The sequence below is a fragment of the Camelina sativa genome, chromosome 7 (assembly GCF_030686135.1).
Source record: "Camelina sativa cultivar CO46 ecotype springtype chromosome 7, ASM3068613v1".
Classification (NCBI taxonomy): Eukaryota; Viridiplantae; Streptophyta; class Magnoliopsida; order Brassicales; family Brassicaceae; genus Camelina; species Camelina sativa.
The window spans coordinates 18,065,665-18,080,818 of record NC_141886.1 but is presented as its reverse complement, the minus strand read 5'-3'; the positions used below and the strand labels follow the sequence as shown (position 1 = coordinate 18,080,818).

Below are 15,154 nucleotides of genomic sequence, written 5' to 3'. Positions count from 1 at the left end.
TTTCTTAACATCTTTATTTGTGTTTTCTAATCTATTTTACTCATTGTTTTTTTTTTATCAAAATTTTCTAGTCTTATGTGGCATTCAACAACTCACTATGATAGAAACTTAAATACTTTTACAATTTTAACGATATAACAAAAGAACTAGATAGTGACCCACACTGTACTATAAATAGAATCTGTTAAATAATTTTATTAAATAATTTTAAAAATATTGATTTAGTATTTTGTAAACAAATATAGATATTTCTTTTGTTAGTTATTAGATGAATTCAAATATAATAGCATTTTCGTAATATGCCACATCAAATCTGGTTAAAGTTCTAACAACATTGTTTAAATAAGTATATAGATATATTTTTAAAATATAATTAATGTTATATCTTAATTTTAAAATATATTTGTCATTATTAAATGATTTAGATATGAAAATATTTAATCTTAGTTTTATAAATAAAATTAGGTTTTATAATTGTTATAACTAGTTTGTTACTGTTTCCTAAGATTTCAGAAACAATAAATAGAATATGTTAAATAGTTTCTTTAAATAATTTTGAAAATATTGTTTTATTATTTTATAAATCAATATAAGTTTTTCTTTTGTTAGTTATTAAATTAATTTAAATGTAGTGGCTTTTTTGTAATATGCCACATGATACTAGGGTTAAACTTTAATAACATTGTTTAAATAAGTATATATAGATTTTATAAAATAATTATTGAATATGAACCATAACTTTATTTAATATAAAAATGATCAATTTATTTAAAAAGCAACTAAACATATTTTTAATATGTTCTTAATAATGTTTTACCATATTAGTTTCATTAATACATACATCTAACAGAAATTTCTTATAATTAGGAAAGATATATAAAACTTTATTAAAAAAAAGAAATCCAAAATTTATGCAACCGAAGTGTTTAACCAAATTGAGACTGATGATATTAAGGGAAAGAGTGGTGCCCACTATTACAATGACCAGAGAATCGAAATAGAAAGGAAACGTACGGCATGGTTGGCTCACACTGGTCCACAAGTAACTCTTGTGGCTACAATTTTCACTTCCCGTTCCCATAATTCCACTTCTTTGTCTCCTTCCTTCTCCTCTTAATATCCTTAATCCTTCTTTGGATATTACTCTTCTTCTTCATCTCTTCCCCACAAGGTTTGTCTCCTCTCTCTCTCTCTCTCTAACAAGACTCTGTGTTCATCACTGTTATATCTCTCCAATTCCCAATTTTTCCTAGATGGGTTTGTCTTAAAATTCAACAATTTGATGCCTTTGTGAAAAAATTGTATATTTATGTCATTCTAGAATCGAATTGGTTTCAAAGAACTGTTTCATCTCTCCAATTTTCCAGTTTTTTCTTGATGGGTTTGTCTTAAAATTCAATAATTTGAGTTTGATTCAATTGGTAAATCTCCCCTTTGTGAGAAAAATTGTATCTTTATTACTTAGGATTTATAAATTTGATGCCTTTACAAGTGTAAGGGAATCAATTTCGATTTTTTTTTCTGTTATAGGTTTGATCCCAATGGCTCTTAACGTGAGCAAAGTGGTACCAAACAGTCCAGGTTTAGGGAAGAGTGTTAATGCGTCAAGATCTCAAAGAGTTTTGTTGGCGTTTGTTCATCATCCTCTAGTTGCTAAAAAGGGTTTATCTGTTGAAGAGTTAAAGCAAGGTCTTTGTTGTACAAAGAATATCACTTTTGTTAGTTCTCGGAGATCTTCTACATTGTGCTTTGTTGGGAAATCACAAGACACGGAAACTACTAAGTAAGCCCCTTTTGGTTTTTTTCTTAGCTTCCATTTGCACTGGTTGTGTTGTTGATACTTATTGGTGATGTGTTAGTTCCCAAACTGTACAAAAAGAAGGTGAGAAGCAAGTGATGCCAAGGAGGAAAAGTAATAACTCAAGCCAAGTTTTGGTTGATTATGTGTCCAATGATGCTAAGTTTGTGAATGAGAGAGCTCGTAGTGACTTTGTTATTCTATCTCGGTATTTTTTCTCATATCCAAATGTTTAACATTTATACATTACTTATGTGTGTTGTTGAGATATATGTTTTTGATTCCTTTCCAGTGGCATTATGAGACTTGATGCTCGTGCTCGCCAGGATGTAGCGATTCTTGGGTCCGGGTTCCTTAAACTGGACGGTGAGATATGGTTCCCTTTCACACTTACATATTTTGTGTTTCTTTTTTTCTTTCACTGTATTCTAATCCTGTCTTGTTGGTGTATTACTATGTAGCTCGGGCAAGAGAAGATACAGAGAAGATAGATCGTAATGTCAAAAGAAAGGCTGAGCGTCTTCATCATATTGCTACTGTATGATGCTTCTCATTTATAGATGCACATATACTAACCGTTCTTCTGGCTATGTTTCCTCTTACTTTTCTTAATTGGTTTATCTCTATAGATATTTAAAAACATAGCTGAGTCTAAGTTGAAAAATGCCGCTGATAAGCATTGGAGTGATGGCGCCTTAGAGGTATAATCACTATGTGAGCGGATCTAAGTATTGACCTGATAACAGTAACTACTCAATGTACATATATTATTGGGTTTAAACTGGCAGTTAAGAGATTTACCCTGATTTTTCCAGGCTGATTTAAGGCGTGCAGATTACCGTGCGAAGCAACGGGCAATGGAGGATGCATTAATGGCTTTAGAGGTAAAAGCAAAGTCTTATATGTATTGATTCATCTTCTCTTATTGACACTTGATGTGTCCTGTTCTGGTGTAGTTCATCAAGAACGTTCATGACATGATGGTGAACAAAATGGTTAACAGCTTGTAAGATAACGACCTTGACACTGTATGTTTTTTTTTTTTGTGTGGTTTCTTGATGTCAAGATCTAAAATTGGAGTTTTCTTTTGAATCTTAAGAGGGGTTACATCTGAAACTGGTACCACGGATCGTATATCACTTGAGAAGAATGGAAAAGCTCTAGAGTTTTTTCCAGGGGAAGTTTCATCTGATCGCATATCTGCTATTGAGGTCTGATCCCACTTGTGAAAATGCTGTGTTCTTTAAGTGTTCTTCTCTCTGATGATTTCTTTTTTGATATTGAAACAGGAAGCTTACAAGAGTATGGCATCAGCACTCTCAGAAGCCGATGGAATTGACTACACTGACCCTGAAGAGGTCGGTCCAAAATTGTCATTCTTGTCGTTCTTTTTCTTACTTCTGGTAATCCAACTTTTTCATAAATGATCATATTATACTTTGGTTTGAACAGCTCGAGTTGTTAGTTACAACTTTGATTGACCTTGATGCGATGGATGGTAAAAGTAGTGCATCTCTCTTGGCTGAATGCTCAATCTCTCCAGACGTCAATACAAGGTAAAACCACTATTCTGTTATCTGTTACCAACTCTCTTGTGTGAGTTCTTTGCTTTAGAAGAAACATACCATTCTTTATACCTTCTTCTTGATACATAGATAGTGTTACTGCTGTGATTCTAAGTTGCTAACAATCTAATGCGGTACGGTTCTGTAACTACTGAATTGATACGGAAAAGCCAATACTGAATAGCATATTAGCATGGCCTAAATTTGATTACAAAAAGTTTTCCAATAGTACTATAGACATTATCTTCTGGTCTGTATATGTTTTGTATTAACTAATGTAATTCATACTTAGGACACATTTTGTTTCTTGAGATTATCCGATACTTCATCGTTTGGTTATTTCCGGTTCTTGTTGTAGAAAAGCGTTGGCTAATGCTTTAGCAGCTGCACCATCCATGTGGACACTAGGAAATGCAGGCATGGGAGCATTACAGGTAAAAGAAAAAAAAAATTGATGACTATTTTTGAAACTGGAATTTGAACAATATTAAATTACCTATCGATGAACCTTTCCGTAGAGACTCGCTGAAGACAGTAACCCGGCGATTGCTGCAGCTGCTTCGAGAGCGATCATTGCACTGAAGAAGCAATGGGAAATAGAGGAAGGAGACTCACTTAGGTTTATGATGAACTTTGAGACACCAAATGATGACAACGATGGAGACAGTGACCATGATGACATCTGAAAATGATTTTATTTCATGTAGACGAATATGAAGTTGTATAGATAATTTTCAATGAAGGTAGTGTTACAGAGTCAAGACAATGTTACTAGGGATCTACGTTGGGGTCATGTAATTAAAAGAGGCCGATTTAGTATTTGTTGTTGGATATGGTCATATATAACCCCTATGTACCTTAAATTGTATGCAACTATAATGTGTTTTGTTTTACCTTCCACATAATAATAACATGGGATAACACATAATAATAATATGGGATAACAACGAGTTGCTCCTTCATCACTTTGTCGCAATCACTTTTAGGGTATAACTGGTGAAGGAAGGTAGAGGAATAGCATAAAACTTCAAGTTGAATGGGGGAAGCTACCTGGTATTGGGTTAAATATCAGAGTATATATACTAAATGTCAGAGTATATATTCAAAAAGAATTAATAAATTAACCTTCTCTAGAGTATTTTTTGTAGAGGGTAGCAAAATTAGAAGGGTGAATTAGCTGAGTAGTCAAAAAAAAAACTAACAAATAATATAGTCATCTATTCAAAAAAAATAGAAAAATAGGATCAAGGGTAGGATAAATTACTATTTTGGGTTTTTGGTTTAAGGGTAGTGGTGGATAGGGATGGACGGCGGTGGTGGTGGACGGTGGTCCGACGGTGAAACGGCGGTAATCTGGCGGCAGTCCGGTGGCGGTCCGACGGTTCTCCGACGATTCTCCGGGGCGGTCCGGCAGTTCTGTAGCGGTGGTCTGACGGTTCTCAGGCGGTGGCCTGATGGTTCTCCGACGGTAGTGGTTGGAGAAAATATAAGCCCTAAAAGATAGTATATTGAGAACCCTAATGGTGATAGTGGTATAGAGGTGATGATGGTGATGTTGATGGTGGTAGAAGGTAAAGGTGATGGTGGCAAGATGGTAAAGGTGATGATTGTGGGAAAGATAAAATAGTATATAATATAGATAATATAGAGTATAGTACCTTATAATGCTTAGACTAGTCAGTGAATAAATTATAATTTTTTTTATATTATTTATGCCAATTTTCCAAATTAGAAAGGTTTTGTTTTATTCTCCTTCTTTCTTCTTTGATTTTTCAATCTCTCGTGTAATCTCCGCCATTGTGTTTTTTTCTTTAACGCATGTTATTTTGTTTTCTAACCCACTACTTCCTCAAAATTACAAGTGATAGCAAAAAAATCTCTCTCTTTAACATATTGCTTTCTTGTATTACATGTTTCTTTAATAATATTACATGTGATCTCTTTCGCAAACATAATTTATAGTGTTAAAAACACTATTTTTTCAAATGATACGTTGTTTCTTTCAACATAATATGATTTTTTGTATTAAATCACATGTTTTTTCACAAATAACAATACCCTATATTTGTCTTTTGTCTGAGGGCATTTTTCAATTTTCATAGTCTTTGAAAAAGTTATTTTCCAAAACATTATGACATATAGCTATTCTCTTAATTTTTTTGGAACCATAATCATTTAGTAATATTGCCCAATATGTTATTGGGCTAAATGGGCTGAGTGTTTCTAGAACAAATGAATTAATTAAATAAATTCATAAATAATATTAGTTAATTTTTTTTTGTCGAAATAATTGATATAAACCACTATTATATTAAATAATACTAGACTTTAATCTGCGGTACACCACTGTCGAGTTTTTTAAAACTATTTTTAAAAAATTTCAAGTTATATTTATTTGTTAATTTGTTTAGTGTTTAAGATTGTATAAATGTATTTTGATTGTTAATTTTAGTACTTAACCCACAATATACTACAGAATAAATTATTTTTACTTAACTGAAATTTAATCAACATAACTTAATTAAATATTTTAGCTACTTCTATTAATAGTGATAACACAATAATGAACTTATAATTTAACCGTGTTGTAACAGTTAATTATAATTTGAATTTATATTATTATTAACCCAAACATGTCCCACCATATACAGTATATAACCATGTCCGTGATATTTTTTAATAAGTGTAACTATTTATAATATTTTGAACTTTTTAAAATTTAAAATTTATTTTATCTAGAATAACTAATGGTTCATCTAAAGAAGCGAGACAAAGAACCGACTAAAATCGATTACAAAATTATAAATTTAGTTGCTTGATATAATTACAACTTAAAAATTTTATTCTATTTTTTTTTAGTTACCTAACAATATATATGGTTGTGTAAATATACTCTATTAGACGTGTTTAATAGAGAAAGATTTTGTTAAAATTTTTATTTTCTTAAGTTGTATTATTCTTTGGAATATATTTTTTAAGTGTATTCATTGCTAGTAATTAATAATAATGCAGGTAAAGTAATTATTTTAACCCCTAAATGGCTAAATCTCGTGTACTATCGAAGTAAATCCATATCACTTATTTTGTAACCAACTAATGAATCAAATAATAACTATAACTTTATAACCTATAACTATTAATTATATAGACATAAGATAACAAGATAATTTGGCCAAACAACTTGGAACTCGTAAAAGACTAAGGATGAATTTTGATGATATTTGAAGTTAATATATGTAGTACTTTTCAAACATAATTAATAATTCTATAAAACATAAGCTATCAAAAAAATTATTAAGTGTTTACATTTACTAAATATTATATTTTATATGTTAATTTACATATTTTTGTGCTAACAACATCTAGTATTAAAATAAGACATTGATAGTTCTAATTATAATTTAGTTATACATTTGAGAGAGGATGATTATCCGTCCGGATAATTTTGTAAATAAAGAAAAAGCTACATCAAAATCAATCTAGCTTACACAAATATTAATATAGTTCATCAATACAAGAGAAGATATTGTGTGTGTAATGATTTTATATATCCAAAAAGTTATTCTAATCTATTTTTGTAATAAAAAATACATTCCAAATGTTATTTTTTTTGCAATTTATAAATCTTCACCCAATCCAGATATTAATTATTAGCTAATAGTAAATCCAACACTTATATATTTGTGTATCAATTGGTGTTGGAAGAACTGTTAATCTAGCTGAATTCATCTGTATCTAGCAATATTTGTTTTTGCTGAATTGCTAAACCAGAAAGCCTATGAAAAAATTAAACCAATATAAATAGTTTATAAGTCTATGCAAGTTTCTATTTATTTTAATAAAAAATGTATATTTCCAAAAATTACAATGTATAATAAAGAACACATTTCATCCAATATTATTAGACGACACATGTGCTTATGTGCTAACGGTAACTATGGTATGTCTTTTCCGAGGCACTGATGATTAGAACATAAAAAAAGTTATTAAAATTAATGGTTTAACCTGAAAAAGTAGCGATATAAGAAAACAACATCATTCATGGAAAAATGTTTACTCCCAAAAGTTATTATTTGTAAAATTTATAATAAAGGCACATCTCACCAAAAATAAATATTTAGACGGCGCACATGATTACATTGTAAAGTACTTATGGTATGTCTTTTTCGAGACGCATATGATTAGAAAATAAAAAGTTAACTAAAATTGACGGGTAACCTGAAAAGTCGTGATATAATAAAAATATATAATCCATTTATTTTAATAGAAAATGTTTACTTCGAAAAGTTATTATTTTAAAATGTATAATAAATATCACATCTCATCAAAAATAAAAATGTTGACGGCGCATGATTTTTGTGCTAATGTACGTACGATTTGTTTTCAAATTATTAAAAAAGAAAACGTTAAAAAAATTAACGGTTTAACAAGAAAAGTTGTGATATAAGAAAGAGACATCATTCATTTAAAAAAAAAAAAGTTTATTTCCAAAAATAACTTGTGAAAATCTATAACATATAAAATCACATCTCACTAAAAATAGATTTAGTTACTCTGACTTTTTGTTAATTTGCTAATGTATGTCATAATACTTTTCAAATAATGTATATCAAATATTTTGAAATACATGAATTATTAAAGGATTCATATGAAGCCCAATATAATGTCTCATGAAAAATTCAAAAGCCTATGTAATTATCATGTAATTGGGTGCTTAAACAAGATGAGGACAATGAAATCCTTGAATTTTCCTAAATGTTAGCACTTAAAAACATTTATGCAAGTTTCATGTACATTCTGCAATTCTGCTAGACTCTAAAAATCTGCTATTACCACTTTTTATCTAAAAACATTCCAGCTTATTCAACTGATAAATAGATACAAACTGTTGGATATATAATACATTGAAGAATTATTACCAAAAAAAATTGAATCTTTATAGAAATATTAGTTTGAGAAATTTTAGATAATTTTGGTATGAAAACTTTAAGATAATTTTGGTAATTTCATTACTTAAGTTAAGAATATACAAAAATTTGTTCCGTTCGGTTTCAGAATACTGTTTTGAAATAAATTTATACTTTTATATGAATACAATTTCCCCAAGTTGTATTAAAAAAAACAAAGCAATTGTTATAGAAAAAAATTGTGTTTAATTAATGTCATTTAAAACTCTGTCAAAATTACAATGTTGTAACTGCTAAGTTGACCCAAAATAATATAATATATACTCTGACATATTTAAAAAAGTTAAAACAGCCGTTTTATTCTTCTCTGTCATCATTCTAGAAACGCCGTTAAAGTGGTAATGTTAGGTTTAGGTTTACTATTTATTGTTTCATTTCTGACCACACCTACTCACTACCACTACTACACAACTTTGAAGGTTCTCATGGAGGAAGACGGAGTAGAAGGAGTTCGTGCCAAAGTCTCTCGTGATGAAGACGGAGGGAAACGAGTTCGTGCCAAAGTCTCTGGTGGTAAAATTGTTCAAGTTGATGATTGGCTAAGAAATTTGCCAGAATGTTTGCTATGTCATCTTCTCTTGAACCTTCCGACAAAAGATGTGGTGAAGACATGTACCTTATCCAGCCAATGGAGACATCTCTGGAGGTATGTTCCTGGTCTGGACTTGGACTGTCGTGATTTCAAGGAATACGATGAAGTTGCCGGTTTTATCGATAGCTTCCTGAGCTTTAACAATGGTGAGTTGTCCATAAAAATGTTTAAGTTACGTTACCATAGTGATCTGGGTGGCGATGTGGACGAGGAGACTGATAACGCTAATCTCACCCGGTGGATCGACACTGTTGTTAGGCGAAAAGTTCAGCACCTTGCTTTGTCGTGGGGTGAAGTGCCGATACCTCCAACACTTTACAAGTCTGAGAGCTTGGTTTCTTTAAAGCTCACTGAAGCAGTCTTGCCAAACCCTGAGTTTGTGTCTTTACCGTCTGTCAAAGCTATACTTCTAGAGTCGGTTAAGTTTGCAAACGATTTGGCTTTCGAAAAGCTGATCTCAGGCTGCCTTGGTCTCGAAAGGTTAACTCTATATAGAAGTCAGAATGACAATGTAAAAGTGTTGAGGGTGAGATCTAAGTCTTTACTCAACTTCGATTACAACGGCTCAACTTTTACGGGTCCTCATGAAGATCTAGTGGTTGCCATAGATGCTCCTATGCTTGAAGATCTTCAGCTCTCTGATCATTTGACTGAGAGTTTCATGATAGATAATATGAGCTCACTTAAAGAGGCGGATATCGATGTTCAGTTTAACTTCTGCTTTGGGAAGAAGTTCGATCCGATGGATATACCGAAGAGAAAGATAATTAGGAATTTTCTTGTTGCGATTTCTAATGTCAAAAACATGATCATCTCTCCAAGCACTCTTGAGGTAACATGTTGATTTCGTTCTTTTAATTTTTCTAACAAGTTTGTCTAAAATTATTTTTTATCCCTGGTGCATGTGGTGGTTGTAGGTCATTTATGAGTACTCAAAATGTGAACTGCTGCCCTTGTTTTGTAACCTATCTTCCTTGAGTGTCTACTTCTACAACCACAGCTGGGAAATGTTGCCAGTCTTTCTTGAGAGATGCCCGAATGTCAAATCTCTTGTTGTGGTTAGGATTCTTTACTTAAAACTTAATGCAAATGGGGAAAGTATAATCATAATAACATCATTTGGTTGTAATATTAGGAATCTGCTACATTTCCAAAGGGGAATACTCGTATTTTGACTAGACCTTGGCGTCTCCTATCATCTCTGGAGTATGCTGAGATAGAATCGCCATTGGAAGGGGAAGCGATGGAGATGGAATTACTGAGTTACTTACTTGAGAACTCACCAGTCCTCAGGAGACTCACTCTATATGTGGATAGAGAGTCAAGCAATGAATCTGTCATCCTCAGAGAACTCCTTATGATTCCAAGGCTCTCTAGCTCATGCCAAGTGTATGTTCTCGATCCTTAGTAACGGACACACTGGCTCTCTAGCTCATGCCAAGTCGGTGTTCTCTATCCTCAGTAACGGACATCCTGGCTCTCTAGCTCATGCCAAGTCGATGTTCTCTATGCCATGTCGATGTTCTCTAGCTCATGCCAAGTGGTTGTTTTTATGTACTTTATTATGTGAACTCTGTGTTTTCTTCTTTATTGTTGTGACTTTGATGTGTTGTTGTTGATCGTACAAAGATCATATGTTTGTCTTAACTGTTACAATGTTGAAAAAAATGGAATAAGGTTTGTGTAAGATAAGGGAATTATAAGGTTCCTTGAAACTCTTTAATTTATCAGTACTTCAGCTAGATAATTAGATGAAACTAAGTGACTAGTATATTCTAGAGACTCAAGGGTTGGAGCTTTTAAGCTATACACGAGTGGTGAATGAATAAACTTCTAGACTTTTCCTTTTCAAAGATTACAACATATTTATTGCCAACCCTACTCAGAACCTGTGCGTGGAAGAGAAGAGGATTATATGGATCCGAGAGCAAGTGGCTCTCTAATTGGAGCAGTGGCTTGAGAGGATCAAGGCGATAAAGAGGGAGACAAACTACGTCACTGTTTTTCGACAAAAACAGAAAAGAAAAATCAAGATCGAATAACCTATATATATATAAATCAAAATCTAGGTCATGGGTTTTTTTTGGCACGTTGATGGTGACTATCTGGTGTTTGTAGCTAGCTTCGTGGACTCTGTAAGCCGCTGTTGTTTATAGATCCATTGGCAACGAACAAAAACTCAAACTAAATCCCATACTCATGGGTGAGGCCAAGATTCATGTGGAGGTTGAGCTAAGCAAAAATATTACAACAAGGATTAGGGCTAGTGATGAAAATAGGTTCATATCTATGGAACTGAACAATTCATGAGATCTTTAAATGTATGCGGCTGCTACAACATGTTTAGGGTTTATTACATGTTTAGGTTTTTTTTATTACATGTTTAGGTTTGATATTTTCAAGGGCCCAATTTTTTTTTTTAATTACATGTTTAAGTTTTTATTCAAGGCCCAATCCTTTTGTACTTTTTTTTGATAATTATACTTTTGTACTTTTAGTATCTAAACCTAGAGTTTTTATTTTGAATGCTGATGTGGCAAGCTTACAATTTTTCTCTAACTTAAAAAAAAAATTATACTATCACATTTGCTAAGCACATATTTTCTTATTATCATCCTCTTTAATCCACTAAGAACACACAAGATTATTGTAGTGGATGACAAGCATTGTGGGCAAGGTAAATCAAAGTTCAAAAAGCAAAGAACATACACATCGTAAATACAGAGGTTGTGTGGGCAACCGCCATATATTCTACTTCTTTTGATTAGTGATCCACTCCTTGATGCTTTACCTATAGGCCATACCTGATATCTAGTCCAAAATTAATATTTTTATGAATGTAACTGAACATGACAGATTTTTTTTTGTAAGATTCTAAATGGGTAACACACCAAAGATTTCTGCAAGATTCAAATATATTCAACGATTCTACAATTTTGGCAATTCCATTCCTTATCTAAAAACATCGATCTGCCATATTCAACAATTCATAAATAAAAAAACTGCCATACTGGACTGAATTCAGTTAGATTAAATCATTTTTAATTCCAACGCCAACCAATATAAACAAGTATTTACAACAGTTAAACACTTAAACTATATATGCCATATTTGTTTTGGATAAAAGATTAGATAATAGCGGATATAGGAGTGGAGTAAAAAAGATATTGAGGAAATTAAAAGACAAAAGCTATATCAAAAATGATTTTTTTTTATATAGGTCAGATAAAGTTGGCAACATATACATATTTTGGAATTCGGATAAACAAAAACACAATACGAATTGGTAAGGGCCATACTCATACCTAGATATTTAAATAAATATATTATTTTAGATATTCGTTGTAAATATTACAAAAGTTTTAAATTTTCATAGAGATATTAATTAATTTGAGAACTATTTGATAATTTTAGAATTTGGAACCGCCTTTAGATCATTTATGTAATATTATCACTTTAATAAATGTATGTGGATAACATCATTTAGTTTGGTTAAGTTTTAGAATATCTCTAAATTAAAAAATATATTAAAAATTATTGGTAAAATAATTTAATTGTTTATGATTTTATATGATAATATGATTTCATTTTTCCAAGTTATTTAAAAAAAAAAGCAGATGTTAAAAAAACCTGTGTCCAATTAATTAAATAATTGAATATACTAATTTCCCATTAAAATCCATCTTTAATTTTAAATCTTTTGCCCAAAAAAAAAGTAAATTAAATTCATAGTTCAGAATTATGAGATATCAATACGATAAAAACTAGATGTGCTTCTCTCCAGTGTTGACACCTCAGCTTTTTAGTTAAAAGAGGAGTTTACACATCAGTTAAAATAGTTAGTCAATCAAATTATAAGGATTAATACAGCTCAATATTTTTTTCGAGTAATAATCCTTCTCCATTCCACATCATTCTTTTGGCTTTATGTTACGGGCTCAGCCCAATTACAATGGTGTCCAAGAAAAACTGTAAAAAAAACTCAAATTAAAATGTATATTGCAACTGAGGAAGGTGACGAGCAACACATACTCAACACCAGAGGAAAGAAAGAGGACATTGAAACGCTAATCGGAGGTCATCCAAAAAAAAGAACAATAGTCTCAAACCATTCTTGAAGCAAGTGAAGGCTACGAGTCTCTCATACTTGATGCTATGTTTCAGATTTGGCTGCCAAATTGAACCTTAATATTTTACTCTTTTTTTGTGTAGAAATTTCCAATCTTTCCTTCGTTCTAAAACTCAAAAGAAGATTTAGATCAGAGAAAGCTCCCAACAAATCCAACGAGTCAACGACCTTAGCCCCATAGTCCACCAACGAGATCTGATCCTTGTCGCCATCAGAAAATTCTGAACCGTTGTTGTTATGAAACTTGGTGCTGGTGGGATCGTGGCAGGATCAAATCATGGATATAGTAGTAGTAGTTCGAGTGAGTCAGCTGTGGAGAAAACTGTATTTAAGATAAAATTGAAGTCTTTTGATGATTAGGCTAAAGGAGTTGCGAAGTTTTACATATTTGGATTTAAAAGAAGCTAGAACATTGGTGCAGAAGACTCTTGAGATTTGAATGCTAGATTTTGCGGTATAGTGCTTTTTTTATAGAAAAACAAAACTATAGAAAATATGATTTACCACAATTATCCTATGAAGTATAATTTTAAAAAGTACAAAACAAAAAAAAATATAAAAACAAACCTACGGCGTAGCGCAGGTACTAACCTAGTATATTTAAAAGTTAGAGGCGTTTTGTTTCTCTATCATCATTTATATGACGCCATTAAGGTGGTACTTTTAGGTTTAGGTATAAGTTATCGTTTTATTTTTGACCACACCGATTCATTGCCGCTTACCCCGCTTCTTCACAATTTCGAAGGCACTCATGGATGAAGATGGCAGGGACCAACTTCGGGCCAAAGTGTCTTTCTTGAGAGCTGCCCGAATCTAAAATCTCTTGTCGTGGTTAGGATCGTATACCTAAAACTTATGCACTTTCTTTGGTATAATACAAATGGGGAAAGTATCATAATTACTCAAAACTTGTTTCTTTCACATGGTTGTAATATCATGAAGCTGCTACATTTCCAAAGGGGAGTACTATTATTTGTGGAGAAATATCTAACATCGGATAGATGTGAAGGGCCTCTCCACTCATTGTCAATTGGTTTTTAGTAAGAAGGCCACAGTAAAGTCCAAATTTATCATTGTATCAGAGCCTACACACGCTGACCCGTTAATTTATTCTGCCCGAATAGAGGCCCGATCACCCCAATAATTGATGGCCCAAAAGAAGACCCAATTCCATCGAGATCTCTAAAGACAGAGCATTATCTCGAGGAGGCGTGATGGAATGTCGAGATTAATGACTATAAGAGTCATTATCTCGAGGGTGCATGATGGAATGTCGAGATTAATGACTAGACGAGCCATTATCTAGAGGGGGCCTGATGGAATGTCGAGATTAATGACTAGAAGAGCCATTATCTCTATGGGGCGTGTGGAGAAAGATCCCACATCGGATAGATGTGAAAGGACTTGTGTAATATATAAAGGATTAGGACCTCTCCACTCATTGCCAATTGGTTTTGAGTTTGAAGCCCACAGTAAAATCTAAATTTAACAATATTGTGACTAGACGACCTTGGGGTCTCCTATTATCTCTTGAGTATGTTAAGATAGAATCGCCGTCATTTGAAGGGGACGCGGTAGAGATGAAATTGTGAGTGTCTTACTGGAAATCTCACCAGTCCTCAAGAAACTCACTCTATGCATGGTTGGGTAATTATCCTATAAAGAAATCTGTCATCCTCATAGAACTCATTAAGATCCCAAGGCGCTCTAACTCATGCCAAGTCGTTGTTCTTTGATCCTCGTAGAGCAACATACAAAAGTTGTTTTTATGTACTTTTTATTAATGTGAACTCTCTAAATTTTTGTTTTTTGTTTTTTTTTTGTAACATCTGACTTTATTGATAATTAGTAGTTTGTGGTACAATAATCCTCAAAGAGGAAATGACTTAAACCATTTGGAACATAAAAATGAAAAGTAAAAGAAGTATCATCCGGTAAGGGAGTTTTGGCTAGATAATCAGCTGCTTTATTGATGTCTCTCTTAATCCATGCGAATTTAGTATATTCAAACTTTCCTTTCCAAAACAGAACTTCTCTTATCCAATTGTGCATGCTAAAGTTGATGTTTTGTCCTTTTAGGAGACTTGTTAACTCCAAATTGTC

General features: G+C 32.2%; 2 protein-coding genes across 6 annotated transcripts; both read left to right on the top strand.

Moving 5' to 3' along the window:
* Nucleotides 1-959: 959 nt before the first annotated feature.
* Nucleotides 960-4,291, top strand: LOC104701224 (senescence-associated protein AAF, chloroplastic). 5 transcript variants are annotated; one of them, XM_087458809.1, is made up of 13 exons: nucleotides 960-1,171; nucleotides 1,531-1,783; nucleotides 1,860-2,006; nucleotides 2,091-2,164; nucleotides 2,260-2,336; nucleotides 2,428-2,499; nucleotides 2,614-2,682; nucleotides 2,755-2,804; nucleotides 2,898-3,009; nucleotides 3,088-3,156; nucleotides 3,251-3,354; nucleotides 3,722-3,797; nucleotides 3,882-4,291. In XM_087458809.1, exons 2-13 carry the CDS (start codon nucleotides 1,542-1,544, stop codon nucleotides 4,047-4,049), a joined length of 1,260 nt encoding a protein of 419 aa, XP_087314935.1. In that variant the 5' UTR covers nucleotides 960-1,171; nucleotides 1,531-1,541; the 3' UTR covers nucleotides 4,050-4,291. The 5 variants fall into 5 exon arrangements, 3 of the variants coding, with proteins under 3 accessions (XP_087314935.1, XP_010415174.1, XP_087314936.1); XM_010416872.3 differs by having other exon boundaries at nucleotides 1,169-1,257; XM_087458810.1 differs by having other exon boundaries at nucleotides 1,169-1,421.
* A 4,405-nt stretch (nucleotides 4,292-8,696) lies between these two features.
* On the top strand, nucleotides 8,697-10,609 carry LOC104701223 (FBD-associated F-box protein At1g66310-like). Its single transcript, XM_010416870.3, has 3 exons — nucleotides 8,697-9,754; nucleotides 9,840-9,980; nucleotides 10,058-10,609. Exons 1-3 carry the CDS (start codon nucleotides 8,756-8,758, stop codon nucleotides 10,328-10,330), a joined length of 1,413 nt encoding a protein of 470 aa, XP_010415172.2. The 5' UTR covers nucleotides 8,697-8,755; the 3' UTR covers nucleotides 10,331-10,609.
* Nucleotides 10,610-15,154: the final 4,545 nt, after the last annotated feature.